Source organism: Dreissena polymorpha, chromosome 9, assembly GCF_020536995.1.
Source record: "Dreissena polymorpha isolate Duluth1 chromosome 9, UMN_Dpol_1.0, whole genome shotgun sequence".
In the NCBI taxonomy this organism is placed as follows: Eukaryota; Metazoa; Mollusca; class Bivalvia; order Myida; family Dreissenidae; genus Dreissena; species Dreissena polymorpha.
Window position 1 is genome coordinate 44989685 of NC_068363.1, and position 25811 is coordinate 45015495.

At 39.2% G+C, this 25811-nt stretch overlaps 1 protein-coding gene across 1 annotated transcript in view; it reads left to right on the forward strand.

Annotated features, from left to right (window-relative positions):
- LOC127845382 (uncharacterized) overlaps positions 1-25811 on the forward strand; it is a 42601-nt gene that overhangs the window by 13361 nt on the left and 3429 nt on the right. Inside the window, exons 6-26 of the mRNA XM_052376260.1 lie at positions 9256-9539; positions 10350-10484; positions 11768-11913; positions 12609-12717; positions 13212-13377; positions 14471-14717; positions 15029-15185; positions 15697-15810; positions 16281-16449; positions 16838-17074; positions 17432-17613; positions 18643-18840; positions 19385-19507; positions 19716-20213; positions 20378-20473; positions 20828-20998; positions 21902-22141; positions 22373-22576; positions 23601-23877; positions 24187-24371; positions 25385-25537. Of these exons, the coding sequence (XP_052232220.1) occupies positions 9256-9539; positions 10350-10484; positions 11768-11913; positions 12609-12717; positions 13212-13377; positions 14471-14717; positions 15029-15185; positions 15697-15810; positions 16281-16449; positions 16838-17074; positions 17432-17613; positions 18643-18840; positions 19385-19507; positions 19716-20213; positions 20378-20473; positions 20828-20998; positions 21902-22141; positions 22373-22576; positions 23601-23877; positions 24187-24371; positions 25385-25537 (4091 nt within the window). The remainder of the gene's footprint in view (positions 1-9255; positions 9540-10349; positions 10485-11767; positions 11914-12608; positions 12718-13211; positions 13378-14470; positions 14718-15028; positions 15186-15696; positions 15811-16280; positions 16450-16837; positions 17075-17431; positions 17614-18642; positions 18841-19384; positions 19508-19715; positions 20214-20377; positions 20474-20827; positions 20999-21901; positions 22142-22372; positions 22577-23600; positions 23878-24186; positions 24372-25384; positions 25538-25811) is intronic.

Below are 25811 nucleotides of genomic sequence, written 5' to 3' on the forward strand. Positions count from 1 at the left end.
TTCATTTTTACGAAAAATGTCATACAATCGGAAAGTGTCGCCCCTGATTAGCCTGTATGGGCTGCACAGGCTAATCTGGGACGACACTTTACGCACATGCATTACGCCCAGTTTTTTCAGAACACGACTCATATGAAGTCACAACAACAATCGTGTTTCTTCTCGTAGCGGAGCGCATTGATTTTCGACAATTGCGAGGTGACGCATTTCCTCAAACAACAACGTTATAATTCAGCGAACCCAGTCGTGATAATCGTGTCGTATCGATTCCTTATTTTGGGACTCATTCTCAACACTCCCAACTACGGAATCCGGATAGTGCCCTCTATAATCTCGCCCTTCTTTCATCAAGGGCGACACACGAAGCGATACACGATGTTTTGCGCGACAGTCGCGGCGACGCACGATATTTTGCGCGACAGTCACAGCGACGCACAATATATTTAACACGATATATCGCCTTTTGGGCTACCTTCACAAGGGCGATATTTCGTGGTACATTCTCGCGCGTCGCTTCGTGTATTGCGCAAAATATCGTGCGTCACCGCGACTGTCGCGCTAAATATCGTGCGTCGCCGCGACTGTCGCGCAAAATATCGTGTATCACTTCGTGTGTCGTGTGTCGCCCTTGATGAAAGAAGGGCGAGATTATAGATGGCACTATCCAGATTCCGTACCCAACAGACCTATGAACTCGTGTCAGAACTGAAGATCGGACGTCTCAGATAGTGGCACCTGTAACTGTCAAATCGTGAACAAATTGCAATCAAGAGCAGAGCAATGTATACTAGTGTACGGACATGCAAAGTATTGCATCTAAAGCTGATATCTCAGAGAAGACAACGATTAGTTACGTGTTGCCAATCTTGGCGTGGGAACCTGGCATACAACTTTACAAACTTAACATGTACGTTATGTTACCATCACATGAAGATATTACAAGCACTTGTGTTGTTACTGTTAATGTTGATAGTAATTGGGGTGTTTTTTCTCTGAGTTCATACGTTCTATGGTTCTTTCATATTGCACCGCACGCGCAATGCCAATATACTAGTGAAATCTTAGCAGGGGTCTAGAAGATGTCTTTATAATAGGATGATGATAATTACGGGATATGTTTGTTATCGTCTAGAAAATTTCGCACGAATCCGCGTATTCTGTTAAACGTCCGTCGTCATTATAATCAGCATAAAGTTTATCATGCAAAAATGCAAAAAAAATCAGGCAAAATTTAAGTTACAAGTGATACAATACATCGTAATTGTATTATTGTTATGTAATCATCGTCATCGTTATCATTATTTGAACGTCTTTCGTCGGTATAAAATTATTATGTTTATTTAAAATTTGGTAAGAATTGATTTACGACCATGATAACCGTGCCATATATCAATATTTCTAGGTAACGACATAAATAAAAGCATGTTCGAGTAACATGTGTGCTATCGTTAGCATAATGGCATTGGTCAATGCAAGCAGGTGAATATTCGAAAGGTTATGATGTTTTCCCACACCTGGCGTTGCACATTGTCCCCGGAGTTGGTCCAAGCACTCGTTCCTTATTGTTTTACTAGTCTCCCAAAATTTAGGGCTTATTTTGAATTATGTATGCAATTGCAAGTTATATTCTTTAAAATAAAATTATGCAATTTGGTCTGGTCATGCGCTGTTGGGGAATCCGGATTGACCCGGAAGAAACCCAAAATGTCCGGTATGGATACCCCCAACATGCGCCGAGGAATGTGGTAAATGCACATTAACCTAAAAGCGCTCACAGGTCTGATTTTACTTGCATCGGGAGCAGGGAATGGGCGAAACGTCTGCTTTTAACACTATTAATCGCGCATTGTCGGACCGTATTTGGTACAAAAACGAATATGGTACAAGTTTGTACCATATTCGGCCGAATATGGTACAACTGTCTAATTGTACCATATACGTATCTGCAGTTTTGGGGTAAAATGCCTGACCGAATATGGTACAAACTTGTACCATATTCGGATGAAAAATGTACCACATTCGTTCCGAATATGATACACACTCATCATCGTAATCATCATCATCATCATCATCGTTATCTCATCATCATCATCATCATCGTTATCTCATCATCATCATCATCATCATCATCATCATCATCATCATCATCATCATCACATCAATTATCAACACCCCAATGATCATCATCGTTGTTATCTTTACCAACACCACCATCATCATCACCATCAAAACCAACATCATCATATCCATTATCATGATCGTAATGGTGATCACAAAAGTTTTTTTTGTGATGATAATGACAGCGATGTTTTCGGTCGATAATGAGGATGTTGTGATGATGATGACGACGATGAGAATATCATCATCATCATCGGCCAATAAACATCGCCATCATCATCATCACAAATATTTTGTTATCATCATCATCATTATCATCATCGTCGGCCGATAAACATCGCCGTCATCATCATCTAAAAACTTATCATCATCATTATAACCATCATCATCGTCCGATAAACATCGCTGTCATCATCATCCCAAAACGTTTGTTATCATCATCATCATCATCATTATCATCATCATCATCATCATCACCACAATCATCAAACCCCAATCATCATAACCACTGTCATCATCATCACCACCACCATCATCATCACAATTTTTTTACCATCATCATCATCACAAATGTTTTGTCATCATCATCATCACATATTCATTTTACATTTTGTATTTTATAATTTGTTTCATTCAAGAGATTCAACAAACTTGTACTTTTTTCATTTATTGGTATACTGACAGGATTTTTCAAAGTAATATTGAAGAACATAGAACAGCATTTAAATTTTAATCCAACTGTAGCATTTTGACAAGACATAATATACATATATACATTCATTTTAGTAGCAGCCAAAATATCCCAAATGTGCTTCGTAAAAAGTTACCAGTAAATGAGCAAATGACAACAAATTTCCGGTAGAAGAACATAATCATCAATCACAAAAATAACATAACAGGTTTCCAAACACCGATATACATGTATATTTCACCTGTAATGTCTGTACATGACATCTATGATATCATACCAACCGATTCCACTAACACGCAAACGCAGCCATGCGTTTGCCCATTTTGGCCCCTTGATGATTTCTTTTATTGCCGAAATAAGACCGCTGTTTCTGCCCGCTCTTGTTAATAGGAAACGAACGCTAACAGGATTTCTGTTACTAGTATCTAGTCCAATATCCGGCCGAATGTAAATTCTAGGTGTTTGCAAACTTATTGACCTTATTAAATCTCTAAAGGGTTTGCCGACCTTCGCCAACACAAACTGGATTGACGGGTTTGATTGTATGCAGAACTTAAAAATTTCAACTTGAATGTGAAGTGGTAACATCAGAAATGGAAAAGTCGTTCGCTTCTGTGCCCTCCTATTGTTTATCATATCTTGAAGCTCTTTCAGGGCTGAACACACAGAGACGTCACCGTTGTCGCCAGAGTCACCGTTGTCGCCGGAGTCACCGTTGTCGCCAGACGCAGCGTTGTCGCCGGAGTCACCGTTGTCGCCGGAGTCACCGTTGTCGCTGGAGTCACCGTTGTCGCCGGAGTCACCGTTGTCGCAAGAGTCACCGTTGTCGCCAGACGCAGCGTTGTCGCCAGATGCAGTGTTGTCGCCAGACGCAGCGTTGTCGCCGGAGTCACCGTTGTCGCCAGACGCAGCGTTGTCGCCGGAGTCACCGTTGTCGCCGGAGTCACCGTTGTCGCTGGAGTCACCGTTGTCGCCGGAGTCACCGTTGTCGCAAGAGTCACCGTTGTCGCCAGACGCAGCGTTGTCGCCAGATGCAGTGTTGTCGCCAGACGCAGCGGTGTCGCCGGAGTCACCGTTGTCGCCAGAGTCACCGTTGTCGCCAGACGCAGCGTTGTCGCCTGACGCAGCGTTGTCGCCAGACGCAGCGCTGTCGCCAGAGTCACCGTTGTCATACGACTGTTCTAAGCGTGATATTATGTCCTTGTACACGCGTTGATTGATACGGATACTAACGTAATGCATGCCAAATCCTTCTGGGAAATACCCCAATGCAATTGTTCCAACATCACCATCGAACTTTCCATCTGCTGACACAATTGATGAGTGTTCTAGTCCTCGGGTAGAAACTACCAGGCACTGCAAATTATATTCTCTCATAAGTGCAATGAGCGTGAGGTTGTCGCCGTATGTCCCATTCTTAGACATATTCTTAACGTATTCATCAAATGTTTCATCATAGACAAAAGTTTCATAGAAATATCTGTTTTCTACAATGTGATGGACTGCTTCCTTACGTAAAGCATCTACGTCTTTGTATATACCAATTTTACCAAGTCGATGCGATATAGCAGCAAATTGACAATTTCCATCCTGATTTGGGTCCATGGCAATATTCACCCCATCCAACAACTGCAGATTTTCATGGTGTGTTAAAACATGATAGTACTTAGTTCTGTGATTTTGTTTCTCTGAGCGGTTCTGTTTTAATGAATGTTTTTTAATTTTTCGTTGTTTCTCTAACGCAACAGTTAGGCTAGTCATGTTTTCGACCCCAACCGATTTGCTTACGAATCCAAGTTCGGGTTTGTTCGGTACTTGAAATGACACGATATAAACACCATTTCGTTTTACTTTTTCTACCTTGCCTTCGATAACATATCTTTTGGTTGGCACCCTGGATTTTCGAAAGGGATAGCGAATTAATACTGTCTCTCCTACTTTGTACTTGCTTGGGGAAGTTGCGTTTTTCAACAGCGACCTGTAAGCCTTTTTATTTGCTCGCCGTATGGTTTTCTTTATTTCACGAGAACTATGACGTTCTTTGGTAAAAACATGACTTCTTCCGTAGTAGGCTTCAAAGGGCGTGAGACCCCCAAGAACTCGTTTGAAACTTGTGTTTATGGCATAGGCTAAATCTTGAAGCCCTTCGACCCAGTTAAATCCACGTTTACTTTTTGTTGCAAATAGAATCTTGGCCTTTATAACACTGTTTGACCTTTCACACTTGCCCTGTGATTGAGGATGATACGGCCTACTATTGATCATTTTGATGTTGTACTTGTTCAACAAAAGTTTCATACTAGGGCCTTTAAATTCCAGTCCGTTGTCACATTGGATGATGTCAGGGGCAAGGTTAACCATCAACACGTCCTCTAATGCCTTTGCAACTTCACGCGAACTCTTCGTTTTCAGGGGTTTTGGCATAACGTACCTAGAATAAACGTCCACGACTTGTAGAATATAACTGTATGTGGACCCCTTGTAGCTAACACTTTGATTTTTCATGTTAATTATGTCAATCTGCCATCTTTTGCCTGGTTCCTCTTCTGTAATTGTCTTTGGCTTTGGCTTGTTTGTAAATCTCGGATACTTCTCATGGTAATACTTGCTATTGTACAGTATTTCAAGGATAGCTTGTTCCGAGAACCCCGTGTAATTTACTTTCAGTTTGTTGTAAATAACCCTTGCTCCACATCCTTTGTTTTCCATGAACATCTTCTCAACAAATCTAGGAAGATCTTCTTTCACAAGGACTTGCTTTCCGCCACACAATAAAGAACCCCGGTCACCAAGCTCGAAGTCCTTACGTTTTCTAATCATGGCCAAACAATTATTCTCTTCAGGTGTCCGTTTCTTCACAGGGACATCGAACGATCCGTTTAAACATCTGACAATAATGTCGTACTTCGACCTGGGCAAGCACCCTAATTGCTTCCTTTTTCTCCTAATTGCTTCCTTCATCTGAAATAATATAATAAGTTATTATACATTTATACTTCATTAGTTAATAGAGCTTGTATTGAACACCGCGTGTCGAAAACGAATGTCTCACGACATGAGCTGAGCTAAAATCACTCGTCTGATAGCTCCGCTAAAATTTACAATCCGAACTTCCGGGCAATATGCGCAATGAAAGTAGCAAGTACTTCATGTAAAGTTTCATTGAAATCCAACCGAATTCAAATTCAGGGGAAAAATAGCGGGCAAACTTATGGCGGTCAACGGACAAACGGTCTGTAGAAACCAATGCTACGTGGATGGAAGGGATATAAAGAAGGGGCCCTGGGGGCCTAGGTCGCTCACCAGAAGTCACGACTAGGCAGGGTTCGAAGGTCAAAGACCTATAAACTCCATAAAATTTAAAATGTTCAAATCTACAGATTACAGGAGCTCGATCTGATTTTGGTGGAAAATACACTTTCGAAAAAATGACTGTAGCTTAAATATTTTAGCAGTTTAGGAGTTACGCACCCGGAAGGAATGCCACGGACAATTGGATAGACGGACGGACAACTGCAAATGCACTCTGAGGGGGGGGGGCATAAAACATAAAAATCAATGCATGTTAAAACATCAATGCATATTAAGACAACTGAAAATTAAAATTATGTACAGTACTTACTGTCAAGAATTCTTTTGAAGTTTGAAGAAAGTTTGGATTTCAATTCTTTCTAGTCGAAAATCACAACTTTTCTTGCCGACCGCCAAGTCAAATATGGTTACTGACTTCTGAGTAAGACTCGTGTGCAAAATTCCCGCCTTTTTAAAGCGGCACGTTATCAAAGAAAAAATCGGAAACTTCAAAGCTTTGTCGGCTTCTCAGCAATATGACGTCGGAACGACAAATCAACTTTACAAAGTAATGTTTAGGAATACAGTCACACCTGTCTAAAGCAGCCAGTCAAACATCCTTATTTTTGGAGAGATATATTCATTTAAAAGAGCTCAAAATCTCTTAAATCGGATTTTGGTGAAAATACACTTTCGAAAAAAAAAGTTTTAAAAATTTGAAAATTGCTATAAATGATCTCCACGAAAGTATCTGGCCCGCCCGGGAATCGAACCCAGGCGCGTGCCAATCTGACGCGCAACCGACTGAGCTAGCCGGCGAAACAGTTACACAACCAGCAAAATCCATGTAAAGTGTGGTTAGGTTAGCTGTTTCTGTTACTGCTAGTTACGACGACGACGACGACGACGACGACGACGACGACGACGACGATGATGATGATGATGATGATGATGATGATGATGATGATACTTTTGTCACTTCCAATATTAGGTTAATACAATGTATTTGAGTTTGAAAAAAAGTTTACACATCGGCAGACTATTTCATTTATTAAGAAATACATAATTTATGTACCATATACGTAGGCCATTTTCATTTTTATGAGTTTTTTTGGTATGTACCAAATACGTTTTGGCGAGCATAGAAAAACTTATTCCAACCGAATATGGTACAATGTTTGTACCATATTCGGTCGAAAATTGTACCATCTTCGGTCCGAGTATGGTACATTTGTACCATATTCGGCCGAATATGGTACAAATGTACCATATTCGTTTTTGTACCAAATACGGTCCGACAGCGCATTCTTTTACTTTCTGGTGTGTGATTTGCGTGTGACGGCAACGATTGGTTTTCATGCTTTTCTCGAAATCATTAATAATAAACGAGAAGTGTACTCTGATTCTATATTTTATTCTATTTCAAAACTAATTAGATGTTATACTATACATGTATACACGTATAAAAAATACGAACCTTACCGACCCACCGACCGACTGAATTAATGAATGCACACAGGAGAGGAAAAGAATGAACGAACAAACAAACGAACACACGAATTGTTGAATGCATGAATTTAGTTAGAACGACCATATGAATATAAATAAGTAAATTACAAAATGTATGTTTCAAAATAAATCTAACAATATACGTTAAATTATCCATCATGACTTATTTTGATACGTACACAATAATTATATACCAAATACTGATTTAAAGACTGGAATTTTCGGCAATCCCAGTTATTGATAAAATATCAAACGTGAACTTATTATTCCTAATCTATACGTGGTATGCAATAATTCACAACCGACCACTGTATTGACAAACACGCGCAAGTCGGAAAACAATATCCATTAAGTTGAGTGGTCCGTAATAAACGGTGGGTCGTTTTCGCTATAAACCATGCGAACGAATCGTATAATGGTAGACTATTCATAAATCCCCAATATGTGAAGTGTTTGGACGTGCTCGTGACATCATTGCATTATATGAGCCTCGTTCTGTGAAAACTGGAAACACTTAATGCATGGAAGTATAGCGTCGTCCCAGAGTAGCATGTGAAGTACTTAATGCATGGAAGTATAGCGTCGTCCCAGAGTAGCATGTGCAGTACTTAATGCATGGAAGTATAGCGTCGTCCCAGAGTAGCATGTGCAGTACGCACAACACTTAATGCATGGAAGTATAGCGTCGTCCCAGAGTAGCATGTGAAGTACTTAAGGCATGAAAGTATAGCGTCGTCCAAGAGTAGCATGTGCAGTACTAAATGCATGGAAGTATAGCGTCGTCCCAAAGCAGCATGTGCAGTACGCACAACACTTCTTGCATGGAAGTATAGCGTCGTCCAAGAGTAGTATGTGCAGTACTTAAGGCATGAAAGTATAGCGTCGTCCAAGAGTAGCATGTGCAGTACTAAATGCATGGAAGTATAGCGTCGTCCCAGAGTAGCATGTGCAGTACTTAATGCATGGAAGTATAGCGTCGTCCCAGAGTAGCATGTGCAGTACTTAATGCATGGAAGTATAGCGTCGTCCAAGAGTAGCATGTGCAGTACTAAATGCATGAAAGTATAGCGTCGTCATAGAGTAGCATGTGCAGTACGCACAACACTTAATGCATGAAAGTAAAGCGTCGACCCAGAGTAGCATGTGCAGTACGCACAGGCTAATCAGAGAGGCACTTTCCGTCTAAACTGAACGAGACTTCCTTTAACCGAGAAATACCATTTACCCTCACATTGTTTATTGTATTTTTTTCATCTTACGTTATTTAAAAAAGTATATTTTTTTAAACGAACGCAAAAAATCGTTTACAATTATTATATTTCACGCTGCGGTTACATGTGCTTGGGGGTACACTGGAGTCACATTGAGTTTATATGTGTACGTTCGTCTGTTTGTCTATCCGTAGACACAAACTTCTCCAAAGATGGTTTTCAACAGATATCGACGTACAGCATTAAAACTCACATGGATTGTTTCTTATACAATGAATATTTGCACGTGCCCCTTTTCAGGTTAAAATGTGTTTAACATGATTATTAATATAATATGCTTTAGTCGCAAAATAACTTTTAAAATTAAGTTTTTTTGCAATTATTGAATGTGATAGGTGACAAACTCTTATGATGCATTTATAATTATCTTTCAAGACGGCTTTACTGGGTGGATGCGAACAAGCACGCCGTCTACTCGTGCACGCTCGGCGGGAAGCAGGTCCGAGAGGAAGTGAACTACGAGAAAATTGCCAAGGGTGCGCCGGGGTTCGGCCTCGTTGTGTTCGGCAACACGGCGCTCGTGACCACGTGGTTCACGACGGGTCTGTACGCGCTGCTGCTCGGCTCCCGGCAGTTGATCTGGCAGGAGGAGGCGACCGGACTGGGCACGCGGGACCTGTACAACATGGTCAGCCTGAACCCCTCCACTCAGCCGATGAGTAAGACACTGACGGTCTTTTTATTTTCACCGAAATCACATAATTAAACCGCGCTCTGGGAAAACGGGATTTAATACATATACATGTACGTAGTATCTCCCAAATTAGCCTGTGAAGTTCGCACACGCTTACCCGGGACGACACGTTTGCGCTTTTTTCCTCTAAAAGATGTCTCTTCTTAGCGAAAGTCCAGTCTAGGCGGAAAGTATCGTCCCTGATTAGCCTATGGGGACTGAACAGGCTGATCCAGGAAGACACTTTTCGCACATGAATTAAACCCCGTTTCCCAGAGCGAAGCTCAATAATAAAGGGAGGATATTATTTCTCGCTTACCTAAATGACAACGCAAGTCGTTAGTCCCCTTTTGTGCTTTTTCAGTCGTTAATAAGGAATAATTCGGAGAGGGCGTAATATCTGTCTAGCATTATATTTTTTGTCTTGATCGTTCGTGCCTCATTCCTGCTCAATACATTACTTTCTTACTTGCTTTCTTCTCATTTTCCCTCTTTCAATTACTTAAATGGTATATTATATTTATATTATAATATATATTATATATATGTTAGCTTTATATTGACCCTCACAATGATTTTTTTTAAACTGTATTGTAGTACACTTTACCCCATTTTTTAAGTTTTTTTGAGAAATAAAACATTTGTAAAGTTGTATGTGTTTATGTGAAGTCAAGTCTGAAGTGATCCACGCTGGTAAAACAAGGCTTCATGCATGTGCGTAAAGTATTATGCCAGATGAGCATGTGAAGTTCGGCTAAACGCGGCTCAAGTCATGATTTTGTATTCGCTTTCGCAGCGTTCCATCCCTGCATGGAGCAGACTAGGGCCGGCTGTTCCCATCTGTGTCTGCCCACCAACAAGGATAACTTCGTATGCGCATGCCCAACATACGGGGGACTGACGTTACAACCAGACGATAAAACCTGCTCAGGTTTGAGTTTTATTCACAATACTGACGACTTTAATTAGGTCAGTTATTCCCCTTCTATTTAAAAACACGTCCTTGTGAATATCTGGCAAATCATTGAGTTTTCGAATAGTATCACATCTGAACAGGCGTAGATGCCTGTTTTCGAAAGAGAGTTTCAATGTGTGTAACGGATGCGAGTGCAAATCACGTCATATAAGTATCCGAATAAAGCATTATCGTGAATCATTGCAGAGCACGTTGCTCAGCGCACAATTATTTAAACTTTAAATTATTACTTTGTTCTCCGCGATTTGCAAATAGAAAGCAATTTATGACAACAACGCAAAACAACAACGTTCAACAGGGTACATGATCAACGGCGTTTACACACGGGCTTGACATAATGTAAACACGCCGTTAAGAACTTAATTTTTGCAAATATTTCAAGTTATTGAAATCGGTGCTTAAATTTCACGTTGCGTGATGCATAACCGTGTAAATGAATGCGTTACACATCGATTTTTTTGCAAAGAACACGGGCTTATTAAATAAAGTAAGTCTTATGGATTTCACATTGCCATAATCAGCAGAAAAACTGTCTTTTATACACTAGTTGAAAATCTTAATGAACAGTTGTAAAAAGTTATTTGAAGAAACGAATCACATACCGGTGTGTTAACATCCATTAACGTTTAATTGTGAACCCCACAAACGTGGTAATGCACCCTGTCAAATACATCTTCTCGAATGTACTATAAGGACCCCGTGGTTACTAAGACAGGCACATTTTGATCGAAAAACGAAAGCCCGAATTTTGTTTATATGTATAATGATGTATTAAGCATAATAATTAAACCTCGTTCTGGGAACACTGGGATTAATTCGTGTGCGTAAAGTGTCGCCCCAGATAAGCTTGTGCAGTTCGCACAGGATCATCACGGATAATGCTCTCCTTGTTCGTGGACTTTGTTTAATGGAAGTCTCCTCTTAAAGAAAATTCAGACAAAGCCGCAAAGTGTCGCCCAAGATTAGCCTGTGCGGTCTGCTTATGCTAACCTGGGACGTCACTTAAGGCTTATATTGTGAGCCAGGTTCGTGCATACATGTACTTTGAGCACACAAGCTTATCAGGGAAAATGCGTTCCTTTAACATAAACTTTGTTTCTTAAGAAAATCCAGATTAGGCGGAAAGTGTGGCCCCTAATTAGCCTTTACGGACTGCACAGGCTAATCTGGGACGACACATTACGCCCAGTATTGCCATAACGCGTCTCAATTACATTCTATTTTATTATATTGTCCAGTTCCAGAACATATTCTGCTCTGTGCGCTGGAGAGCCCAAGTCGCGGGGTGGGCTTTCTGTCCCTGGACTCGCCCGAGGGCTTCCAGCTGACCATGATTGGCTCCTCCCCCAAGCCCGCCGCGGTCGCCTATGACCCGGTCAATCAGGTAATATAGCGACGCTCACTGTATCGCTCTTTACACTTAAACTGCTTCTGTACGGTAAAATTATTTACTTTTTTCGTCAAACAGTTTAAGCCCTTAGCGCATATGTGTTGGATTTGGTGGAATATCGATTTTAATTCACGCTTGATCATAGAAAATGATATTTTCACAAGTTGCGCAGCCACGAGTGAAAATATTTTTTTATGATCACGAGTGGATTAAAATCGATTTTCCACAAAATCCAACAAATTTACCTGTATGCTTTCAAATGATTATTGTTGTGTTTTTGCCTTTCCGGACAATACAATTCCCCGTTGGGCGCCCCGAAATGTTATTACATGAATGTTCAAAGGAAGCTAATCCGTATGTTTTAATAAACATTCAATGCAGAGTAGTCGCCCTGGATTAAATTAGGGGTCACAATTGGGAAACCAAAGATTTCTTTAAATAGTTACGGTAAAGCACAACAAATTATTGATAATTTTCACTGTCATTTTGCACTGTTCAAAACAGTGAAATATCAGTTTTAATTCACTGATATTTCTCTATAAACCATCGGAAAGCATAAAATAAAAAATAAAAATATCAAATGAATCAACGCAAAAGTTAATTCATGTAAATTTTATGTACAATTGATTAGTAGTGATCAAACCCCCTGTAATTATAAAACTCAAATGCAGCGCCATATTTCTTCCTAGATCGTTTACTGGAGTGACGTCACAGAGAGCGCCATCTACCGCCAGGAAATCACGGGGACCGACAAGGCAATGTTCCTAGATCAGACGAGCGGTATCGGGAAAGTAACCAGTAAGTCAACAAGCGATTGAATAAACTATTTTTTAACTTGAATTTGATTTATAGATTTGGGAGTACTCCACTTTTCTTTGGGTTCAAACAAGCTTTCTAGGTTAAAATCACATTTACATAATTAACTATAATCATTTGAATAAAACTGCGATTGGTATTTAGAGAGGTACTCCAAAGAGATCGATTTAACACATATAAACAACATTCAATTGGCCGTCATGTTCTACAATCTTAATTAACAGCTAAACAGTATTGTTTTTGTTTTTATTTAAAATATCATTCTTTGCAAAATGGTTACAATAATATCAAAACGAAGTCGGCGTTCGACGTCAAGAAATGGTAACCAGTACACCAGCAACGAATTGTAACTTGCTTATATTACCAAGCTGCAAGCTTTTTCCGTCTATTGCAAACAGATTGCATCTTCTGGCGTTTTCATTTCGTCGATGAATTGTACACATGTTGCCTTCTGAACATTTCGTGCTCTTTTTTAGGCATGCAGTACGTACCGGAAGTGGCCGGTCTGTTCTTCACGAACACACTGGCGGACTCTTACACCACGCTAGAGGTGGTAGAACTACTCAAGTCCGGGTTTAACCGAAAGACGCTTGTCCGAAACCTCGGCAAGTTCGCGGACATCCAAGTTGACATGGACAATCGGTATGATTTTAATGACATTGCAGATTTGAATATATTATATGCAATATGGGTGCATGTTCATTTAAATTAAAATCCGGATATAGTGATGAAATTATATACAAAATGTATATGATAATTATTAAGCGATATATTGATGAAATATTAGAATTGTCAATTACCGATATTTTATTACTCCTATACACATTCTTAAAAAAATATAACTGGGTGTTTCCACTATGAAACACAAGTTACTGGATAAGAATTCCGTGTTTTACAGTGTTCAATCCGTGTGCATACCTAACGGCTTGTTAAGCGGCGCTTTAATGCGTTATGTTTCCTAATAACCGTACGTTCCGAATAACAGAGGGTAATATCCGTTCTTTTGTTACACACGCACACAATTGTGTACGTCGTACGAACTTTTCATGCGCGTCTTTTCACAAGCGACTTATTGCGTGCAGTTTTTTTTTCAGATTTCAAATTCAGTCGTTGTTTTCAAGTTTTTTTGTTTTTTTGTCCAAAAATGTTAATTATAAATGTTATATACAATACTGCGCTGTGTTGGTGGGCTGTATCGCACGAAATGATGATGCGGTTATGTGATGTGGTATTCCACGAACCAAAAGTGCGAATGCATTGCGATGTCACATAATCAACAGCTCTGTTATATTTCGTATAATCTGAATGTCACTTTTTGTGTAATATGGAAGAATATAAAAATGCGCGAAGTTTAACGAACTAGAGAGTGTACTGGCGGTTCTTATGCAAGCATTACAACATCTTGAACTTATGACAAGCAATTACCAATATGATTATGTAGTCATATGTAGATGAAGGTTATTTCATGGTGTAAAAATAACAGTAATAAATAGGAATGGAAACGAATATAAATTACCTATTTCGAATATTTTAATAAACGAATCCGAATACTGCATAAAAGAAGTTGATACTATCTTTTAAGAAGTTGCAACTTTAAATGTATACAACCGTGTTTAAGGAGATTTTTTTTTATAACAACTGTCACACAATAACGATAGGATAACGATATGTTTGATGATTTGCATGCAGGAGAGTATCGATTCTCACAAAACCACTTACTATGTGCTATTTCCAGGTTCATGTACATCCTGTACAAGCAAGACGAGGTTTCCGTTCTGGCGCGAACGGATCTGAACGGCGACCACCGGGCGCTGTATCCATTGACTGACCTTCAACCCACAGGCATGACCATGTTCAACGGGTCGGTGATCGTGTCTGCCGTCAGGGCCGCGGGGCAGGGTCACGGTCAAGGTCACGGAACTCTCCTGGAGACGATAGACATGCGCACTATGACGGCGGTGTCCACCGAGATTGAAAATAAGGTGCGAGGAAGACTCCGCGATAATGTTCTTAACATAACTAGTATTTTAAATAAAACACGAATTAATCATTATTGGTAAATTCAAACGAAATAAACATGTAGAAATACATAACTTTTACATTTACTTTTTCGAAATATTTGAAGTTTCCACCCTCAAGTGCTAAATGCTTAGAAATCAAATATACCAAACAAAATACAAGAACGATAGAATATGAAGGAAATTAAAATAACACATTCTGGATTGAACTAACAAGGATATGTGTGTTCATTTCGATAAGTCCTGAATTCTATTTTCGTGCGTGTTTTTATAAGGTCCTTCATGACGTCACGCGCCGTGATCAGGCGCTGTACGTCACAAGTCTCGTAAGCGACGAGATTCTCTACATCAACAGTTCAAAACCCGCCCTACTGTACAGCGGCGTAGAGGCGGTTGACATGCTGTACACGAGGACCGCAACCAATGTCACAGGTGAGTTGAGGTCAAACCACGTAGTGTGTCGCACGCCAAGATTCATCTGATTCTTTTCAAATATATTTACATGTATTCTAGCACAGCAAACTGCACGGTCTACTCAGTGATGACACATGCATTAAGCCAACTCTGCCGTAAACGATGCTTATACGTTCGTATACGTATCTGCAGTACGTCAATAGAGTTACTCTGGAATTGACTAGTTTTTGGAAAACTCCACAAATCTGCCTGTACAAAGAAGGTTCACCCATTAAAATTGTTATCAAAATTACAAAACTCTCGGTACTAACAGCGCCGGTCAATTTTATCCACCAACGGTTGTTTCACTCTAATTATGGCGGTTTATATGGTATGTGATTTATGAAGGATTATTAATGGATCAGCTTTGTCTGTACCAGCATGTTTGTGTGTCTGTTTTGTGTTGTGTTTATTTTTCTCCAAAAGCAGCTCAGTCCGGGACTTTATTTACTTCGAAGTACACTTACCTTGTATTGCGTTTTTGCTCCAGCTCAACAAGACGCGTGCGAGGAGTTTGGCTGCAGGTGCGAGCCGGGAGTCAGCACGAGGCTTCCGTGCAGATGTGGCACGGATAGATTCACGGACCGCAACTCTTGTTCGATAAGTACGTAAATGGTGAATCGTTGTACTCGGCTATTGTCAGTGATGGTACGGAATGGGGTATGCCAATCATATTTTTTTCTTAAAATATCATGCATATGATCGAATGAAGCTAAAATGTTCACGTAAACGTGAACAGTTGCGGAACATTACATAAATTTACAATGATATTAATTGTGTATATATTTCGCTTCATACAAGTGTAAATTATTAAAAAATACATGCGTGAAGTTCCAGTTTTTTAGTGGCAAAAAACTTGAAAGAGTATTTTTTTAGAAACTTGTATACACTGGAACGAATGTAATTTTCTTTAACATTTTTTTAATTTAAAAGGAAACAACTATGTTCATCTTTCGAGTTTGAAAACGTTCTAGACTCTATAGATGTAAGTCTTTTACATGCAGAATTATTTTAATTAATTTCCTTTTAATTGTTATTTCAATAACCACCCTTTTATCTCAAAACACTGTATAGTTCCAGAAAACGTGTTGTTTTTTGCTGACGTGAACACTATCAACGTCGTCCAGCTTGAGAAGGGAATGCCGGATACCCCTGTCGTCATCTACCATGGTGACGTCACCAGTGACATAGACTCTATGACGTACGACGGCATCACACGCCTCTACTGGATTGACCGATCTGTGTATGTACAGCTTTTTAACCGCACGTACATAAGTAAAACATTTATATCATTAGATCTTTTAAATAAGTAATTTATTGAAAACTATCACTTGTATTATGAAAACTGTGTACATATACACCTTTTGGTTTTATTAGATCAAAATTTAAGGTTATTGATATTTAAAAAAATGCTTTCAAGCATTCTTTTGTTATTCTTCAAAAACGTTTTATATAAATGGCATAACAAATTCAAAGCCGTGGAAAATTGCTTACTATTTAAATGTTAGTATTTTTTATGTAAAACTGTCTAAACATTACTTAATGCGCTTCCTTAAATGCGTTTGAACGTTTGTTGAGCATTATTGATTCGTAACTAGACTATAATAACGCACTGTCGATTTTTTTTCCAGAAATTCTATATATATTACATATTTGCACAAGATCGATCCAGTCCTTGTGTACAGAGATGAGGGCCGCATCTCAAGCCTCGTTCTAGATCCAGACCAGAACCGGATGTACTGGGTGCTTGTCATGGGAGACAACTACTTCATAGCCAGTCTCAACCTTAACAAGGGACTAAATTCTTACAAGCGTGTTTTTCAAACACCGAATCCGATCAAAGCACTGTCCATTCAACCAAACGGAAAGTAAGTACCATGTTTGTATTTTAAATAGGGCAATGGTAACATGTCTGTATTTTATTGATTATCTGATCAAACATATTTAAAATTACAAACTGTTATGGTCGAAAATAACATTCACGAATCAACGTTAAGTCAATACATTTTTGACCAATAAGAAACATTTAAACGCATTACCATTAGGTTTTCGGCATGATTTCTCTGTGAAAAAATCCTCTGTACTGGTTTCCAATTTAAACCATTGACATCAGCGGCAACAAAGTTGCAATCAAACTCATACTTATAGCTTTACTTCCACTAGTTGCCGCCTTTATTGATTGATTCTTTGTCTACATTCAACGTTCACAAATCTTCTACATTTAGGTGGCTGTATTTTTCGGAAGAACGCGACGGAAATGGCGTTATTTGCACGTGTAAAACAAGTGGACGCGGCTATAAGGATGTCATAACGGTCCGGCAGAGGGTCCCAACCAGTCTTGTTGTAACAAGCGACACTCTCTTTGCTGGTTACAGTTCCGGTGGATATAACGTGTACAATCTTAAAGGTGAGAAATAGAAACATGGTTTGCAAAACACATTTTTGCAGCCAACTGCTACGGATTATTTGTGTACACACGAATTACATGTATTCTATTTATTGTTCTTATAATTAAATCAAGAAAAGTTTAATTATTTTTCAATGATGAAATCGACGTATTCTAATGAAGTACAATGTGGTTCAGTCTACGTGATTTGATAAATGAATAAGTATCAATGAAATGAATCTTCATGCATATGTTATAATTGAATGTTCGAAAGAATCTGGGTAAATTAGAACTGGTGGTGGGTCAAGTATGTTTATTTGCTCTTTAAGTGCTTTCAGTGCTTTGATTGTCCTCATTTTTGAAAAATGTTATTAAATGAATTTCGATACAAAACGTTATCATTTGGTGTAGCTTTGAATAATGATAACCAAACGGCAAAAGATTAAAACAAAATATTCCTGCCCTGAATTTCGAACCCTGGCTCTCAAGGAGCAAAAGCTAACGCGCATCCAAGGGACCTTTGAATACCTTTTGAGTTTTATTTTTCAAGTTGTGAACATGTCCATTGAAACTAGGAACAGAACACAATATCATTTCTGTTAATGTACTTAGTGTTCCTTCGGTACATATGTGTATATAACTAGTCCGTTTTCGAATGTAGATGAATTTAAATCACTTAGTTATTTACATGCAAACGGCTATAATTTTTCATCGATACTTAAAAATGTGTCGTAGCGGACAAAAGAACTGGAACTTGTGATAAAATGAGTCGCGTTCTGAGAAAACTGGGCATAATTCATGTGCGTAAAGTGTCGTCCCAAATTAGCCTGTGCAGTCCGCACAGGCTAATCAGGGACGACACTTTACGCCTAAATTGGATTTTTGCTAAGAAGAGATTTCATTTTAACAAAAAATGTCATAAAAGCGGAAAGTGTCATCCCTGATAAGCCAGTGCGGACTGCACAGGCTAATCTGGGACGACACTTTACGCACATGCATTATGCCCATTTTTCTCAGAACGCGACTCAAATGTTTATGCGTATTTTACAGACAACACAGTAGAAGGAGTATTCGTCACTTCCATGCCCGTTAACGATCTCTTTGTCATAGACGACATAGTCGTCTTCTCGTCGGCCAACGAAGGCACCGTTGCCATGCACACAGTTGAAAACAACCAGTTCAAGGTCATCGTATCTGACCTTCGAAGTCCAGGTGCGATTGTGTTACACCATCCGACCAACATTCGAGGTAGGAAAACTTAAACTAACCTTTAACAACATGCGTACAGGGTAACTTTACAGTAAAAACTATCGAGCCACGCGAGTAATAAAAAATCCGCAAAATAATTAACCTTGTAATATGAAACATTGCTTAATGCATAATGAAGTGTTATCAGATATATTCCTTTTCGTTGTTTAAAATCGACATACATCATCCATGAATGGCATCATTCAGAGCACAGATTTTACAATATATCGCAATCTCATTATTTCTCATGTCATAATCTTTACATTGAATATTTTTCCGCCTTGTAGTTTTGAATCAATGGAGCCGCTTTTTGGGCAATCCTCTGCTTAATGCATGCGCGTTAGGTGTCATCCAACATAAGCTCATCAAGGTCGACACTTGCCGCTTTCAGGGATGTTTCGTTTACATGATGTCTCTTGTAAACGAAAATCCAGTTAATTCGTAAAGCGCCGCCTCTGATTGTGGTCTTTGCGGACTGTGCGCATATGCGATCGACACGGATCGATGGCGCTCATTGAAAATCTCGACTGTTATACTATTTCAGAGGCATGTAACCAGAGAGGCGTTTCCTGCTCAGACATATGTGTGCCCATGTTCAGGGGAGAGTACATTTGCAGCTGCTATGACGACCGTGTACCGGTGGGGGACGGAACGTCATGTCAAGACGGTAAGAACTAAGCACAGCTATGATATTTTTTATTTAAGCTTGTTTTCATAAATAATTTATTGTTGACTTATATAGTAGTGTCTTCTTCGCCCAACGCTGAGTGCATCCAGTATGTAATTTCTATAAAATTATTAAAATAGACATTAAACGACGTTGTTTAACATTGTGTTGACCATTTAGTCGCATCAAATTAAATGATCATTTTCAGACAATACCAAGATACTCAAAACGGTTCCAAGAGAGTTTACAACTTCCAAGATTCCACAGACGTCGTCTTCAACGGTTGTCCCACTTTTGGCAAACCGCACAGCAACAACAGCGCAAAACGTTCGCACAGAACAGAACGAAGCAAAAGTGAATAAGACAGAATCTATTCCTGTGGAAGCTACTACCCATGGGCACCAGCCCATGACATCGGAGCACACTGTTTCTTCACAGAGCCATTCGAAGACAGATTCGACGACGGGTCATAGCGGAGAGCCTAAGCCTACCCAGTCTACAAAGACCTTTGAGACAGAGGTGGAACACACGACAGTTAAAGATGAAACGGAACCGGACAAGTCTACGGATGGTAATTTGGTTAATAACACGCTGCGTTACGAGACAACTACACATTTGAAGCCCAATGTCACCACTGAAGAACGTATGGGTCATGACGGATTTATTTCGCCTGATTACGACGACGATGTACGTATGGAACCTATAGGTAAGAGCTGTTCAAGTTTTAGACACCGTCTGATATTAAAGAGAGTGTTGCATTATGTTTTCAACGTACTTTTAAGTTGATATGGAGGGAAAATAAAGTTGTTGTGTTCTGTTTCATGTGTTTGTGCTAAATAAAATGTTATTTTGTATGTTTATTCTATTTAGACCCGCCGTATTTTGAGAACTGTCCGCAAAACGACACCATCCTGATCGATGTCCCGCGCTCCGATCCAAATATTCACGTACCTATAAAACCAAGAGGTAAGCAGTCGTGCCTACAACATCTTCACAGTAAGCACAATGATTTATACACACGCTTCTATCCTAGGCGACCCGGGTTCAATGCTCGTAACCGACGAATGTGAGCTTGGTTGGTGGCCACCATACCGGAGAGGTGGGGTTTTCTTCGGGTACTATGGCTTACACACTCAGTACAAGACCACAACAAATTAAAAATCTTTCAGAAAACATAAACAAGATGTCAGTTTTAGCTAAAATTCGAAAATTCGTCCCAACTTTCGTGAGTGTAGTAAGTTAATAGGGTAGGTGTCCTGGGACTGCCTGAATAGCACATATGACACTATGTACACATCATGTCCGATTCGTGTATTAAAGGTTTCTCCGGTAGTAGCCCACTTCCGTTGCATTCCAACTATGAGCTCACGTACGACGGCGTTATCGTTCACTGGATGGGCGAGGGCGTCTACAGCCGCCATCATGTGATCTTCAAGGTCACAGACACCTTCAGACAGACCGCTGAGTGCAGCTTCACAGTCGTCTTGCAAGGTAAACGAGGCAAAGGTCGTCAATAGAGTACGGTCACTGTTTAAAAAAAGCAAACGCCGTGAAAGCAGAATCCCTTTCTAAACCGAACCGCATTGGATGTAAATATTTGTTCCATATTATTTAAAATCTTAATATTAATGTCAAAATCGTAATAAATGGAAACCTTTGCAACCAAATATTTCAATGAATTGATCACACATTTGATCTCAGTCATACATAAATAAACCACCGTGTTCGTACGAAAATATTATTTCCTTATTCTCTTGACCCAAAATCAAATTAATGAAACTTTTATTTCCATATTGGTCTGATATGACTTGCTCTGACAAAATGTAGTCTGTTTACCCAAACTCGGACCAGAGGCATATATTTAAACTCTCTTCTTATTTACTTTTCCATAAGTGTTGTACTGGTGAATGTTTTTTTTATAAAGGAATACTGGTTCCTGCAAATGTATGTCTATGCAGGAATTCGTTGTCAAACTTAAATAACAGGCATATTTAACGGAAAGACAAAGGCTAGATGCTGTTGCCTTGTATATTTCCTCAAGGGTTTGTTTAGTGTGTGACATTTTTTTTATTTAATATGTTTGCATCAGGTAGGATACGAAATGTCATGCTTGCTTTCTTACATGATAGCTTGACATCAATACATAACTACAGGTGCATTATTATATTAAATTTAGTTTTGGCAAAAGCCTTAATTTAGTTTGAAATCAAATATTGGACATGTAACGTTACAGAAGATTAATAGATGGTGAAACGTTTACAATACTGTTAGTATTGTTCGAAAATATTGTTAAAGAATCAACATATAGCATTCCATAGTTCTTAAACGCTTAAATAAATTGTACAGAAAAGTTTGCAAATGACTATCGTTATTTGTTTTTCCAAATCCCTACAGATGTAGATCCGCCCATTTTTACACTGTGTCCAGAGACAATTAAAGAACGGACGGAAAATGTCTCCGCTGTTGTGGACTGGATCAAACCGGAAGTGGTCGACAATACGGGCATTAAATTGGTGTCTAGTTCAAACAGCCCTGGTTCCAGGTTTGAGTCGGGAGAACATGTTGTAAACTACACGGCCGTCGATTATGCCGGGAACAAGGCAACCTGCTTGTTCAGCGTGTATGTCCTTCATGGTAAGGAAATCGCTGTTACTTTCTGGTGCATAAAGTGCAAAATACAAAGGAATAGATCTATTGTGCGTTGTTCGTCGAACTATAAAACTGCATACATAGTTTTTATCTAATGTATCAAAAACACACGAAATTTATAATTTGACTGCAAATAGTTTTGCGAACATGAACAACACGAACATATTGTATACTACAGACGCATCTTCAAGTATGTTTTGTTTAACAACCTTGCAGATACCGTGTGTCAAGTGGGTGCTATAGAACATGGCGGAATCGTTTGCAGCTTTGACAATGGACCTCCGAGCGCTTGCAAGGTCGTCTGTGACAAGGGGTACGGCGTCAACCCGATCAGAGTCTACAAACGCCTGCATAACTGCCAGGTGCCCGAGGACATTGAACGCTTGAAGCGAGCCATGATGACGCAAAGCCCGTGTTTAAGTGAGTTAACATGACCGTTTGTATTCGTATCTTTACCTAGCAAAGTGAAACATTCAAGCGGTACCATTTTGTCATCGTGAAAGATGTTCCACAAGTATAAAGATTCAAATTATGTATATAACAAAATCGACCGAATAGGATATAAAAATAATGTTTCAAGCAATTTGATATGCAGGTCATATAAAGCTGGGTGATGTGCCTTTATTTGTTCGTTTTGATTCTTAGTAGTAAAGAGTGACCGTAAAAATAATTTCATGACCAATCCCACGTAAGTTATGTGCCCGAACCGAATATCAAAACCGCGATCCTCGGATTTATAGTCAGGCGCTGTACCAGCAGAGTTAACCGGCCCAGTGGTAGGGAGTTGTACGGAAACAACTTACTAGCTACTTCAATGGCTTGTAGTTTCCCTTGCTATGCTTACTTTGAGTATTTTTGCAGCTATCAACAATTTTCAACTAACAACGAAAAATAATGTTCCCACTGAATGTGTTATTTTTTTCATAGCCCACTCGTACGCCATGAAATCGCGATGCATGCGCGTAAAGTGTCGTCCCAGATTAGCCTGTGCAGTCCGCACAGGCAAATCAGGGACGACATTTCCGCCTTAATTGGATTTTTGCTAACTGCACAGGCTAATCTGGGACGAAACTTTACGAACATGAATTTTGCCCAGTTTTCATAGAACACAACCATTTGGTATTTCGAATATTAACGGAGCTAGAGCTATTATACTTGAATATATTAAATTATTAATAAATCACATGATGCGGCGTCTCATCAGGGTCTGCGCTGTTTGTTTAAAGAAATATTCTGTAAGAAATATTCTAAATATATAAAAAATAAATATACTAGACATCTCTAATTTTGGGAATAAATTGATCCAATTTAGAAGGATGTGAGAGTCCACTAGGCATAAATGGGTTGAATAGTGATACTCGACGGGTCTGCAACCAGATTACATGAACATTAACATAGAGCCGCAACACAAGCTCTAGTTTATCTTATTGTTACTTTTTTACAGAACACAGCTATCCTTCCGTGCTAAGTCAACAATACAGGATGAAGTTCGACGGTCCCGTCAGCAAACACAAGCACGAGATCAGAGCCAATCTGAACGTCGCTATATCCAACCATCTTGAGCGTAAGGACACGTGCCAGGGTCATGTCTGCAAAATGGAAAACCTTTTACTGCAATGTGTCGTCGACGATGACGTCATTCTGGGATCCAATGTCACGTGCTTGGACGAGGAAGACAGGACGGAGTTCTTCATCAGTTTCAATATAACTCTCAGAAACGAGTAATTATTACAACCAAACAAATACGACCGCACACCTTCCGATTTGTGTAATGCATTTTTAAAGTAAATGTTAGGTTTGTACCAAAATGAAATTATGTATCCGTCTTAAAAACCAATTACATCTTATATCCATGCGCATACATGTATATCTTTGTCTATTGATTTTTTCTTTATTTATTCATATATCATTTTACTAGCAAGCCATATATATTCTTTCATCATATTGATTCGGTTGTACACACAATTTCTAATACGTTATGTTGATTGCAATATCCACACGCGAATGTATTCCGTTTCATGTATCTGCAGCACCGACAAGGGTACAAACATCAACGAGTTACAAAAGCATGTACATCTCGAGCTGATAGGCCTAGCGCCGCTCTTAACAATACAACTCGGGGAGCACGTGTTCGCCCCTCACTCGGACAGCCTGGCTCGCTCCGAATCCACGTGGCTGTGTCCACCGGGCACCGTTGCAGAAGAGTCCATATGTAGTGAGTGTTATAAATTTTCTGATGCATACAAGTGTGTTAGCCTGTAGACCAGACTGGGCCGATATTCACCAACCCAATTTCAGACTTGTGAATAAAGACTTGAATTAGAACCAAAAAAAAGCGTTCAGTGTTTGAATATACAGGCCTCGGCTGGTAATTATGTGATTATCAAATTGTTCTACATGAAGAATGGAATAGATAGGGGTGTTATATGCCAAGCTTGACTAAAAGTTTAAGCAATATTCTTTATTCTTAGACTTAAGTCTCAGAATTGTTTGGTTAATACGGGCCCAGATATCACGTTGCAAGTAAGCACGAGTCAGGACACTTATACATAGGCAATACTTCTACTGCTGCTTTGAGCGTCTACAATTATCATTTTTGCAATTCGACTTCCCAAATAATTCATCTTCTATATAAAGTAACATCATAAGAACATCCTCAATGGCTTAATCTACAACAATAATATATTATACAATGAAATAAAGTAAACTATCGAATTGCAGCAACGTCTTCTATTGATCAGTATAATAATTTATAACTTAGAAGATAAATTGTATTTAGAGTACCTCGTTTTTCGTGATTAGCGACCAATAGTGTCACATCGAATGTATAATATTCTTTAAAATTGTATGTTTTGTTTGTATAAACCTGTTTATTAAAGCTCGATTGCATTTAAAGTACTTTCTACTTATTTGAAACTCTGTCGATACCGTTTTGTTGGACTGTATTTGTGTTTCTTTGTTAACCAATTCTTATTTCTGTTACTTGATCAATAATGTCAACTTAAAGATTTTGGGTTCTCGCCCTTCATAATGCATTGTGTACCAGCAGTTGGTTACATTTCGTTCAAATTTGTTTCGGAAACATTTCTATCAATATTTTTTTAATGTTATTGATATGTTGTTGGTGTTGTTTTTTTAATATGGTTCAATTTATGAATATATATTTTTATGAATATATTTTAAACTGATAACCTTGAGAGTTCGCAATAAACTGTACGCTTCTTTAAGTTTCCTGTCCACCTGGCACCTTCCACAACGTCACTTCCGGTGAGTGTGAGTTCTGCACTTCTGGTACGTACCAAGTGTCAAGTGGACAAATCCATTGCGCCACGTGCCAGCCCGGAACTTCGTCACCAGAAGGCGCCACGTCGAGCCAACAATGTAAGTACTTTTCTTACTTGTTTCCGCAATGTTTCAGTATGCGCATGAATTATTTAGTAATGTATATGTCAGTATAGAAAGCGATTACGTTTAACATTCCGTTCAACATTGTCATAGAAAACATTCTCCTATACAATTGATGATATGGTGCCTAATAAAACATTAGCTACAATTGTCGGCGTAGTCTTTGCTTGTTTCATGCTTCAATTATTCTTAAAAAAAACACTCATTATTTACAATAAAGTAGAGAAAGTACGTCATACGATGTCTTATA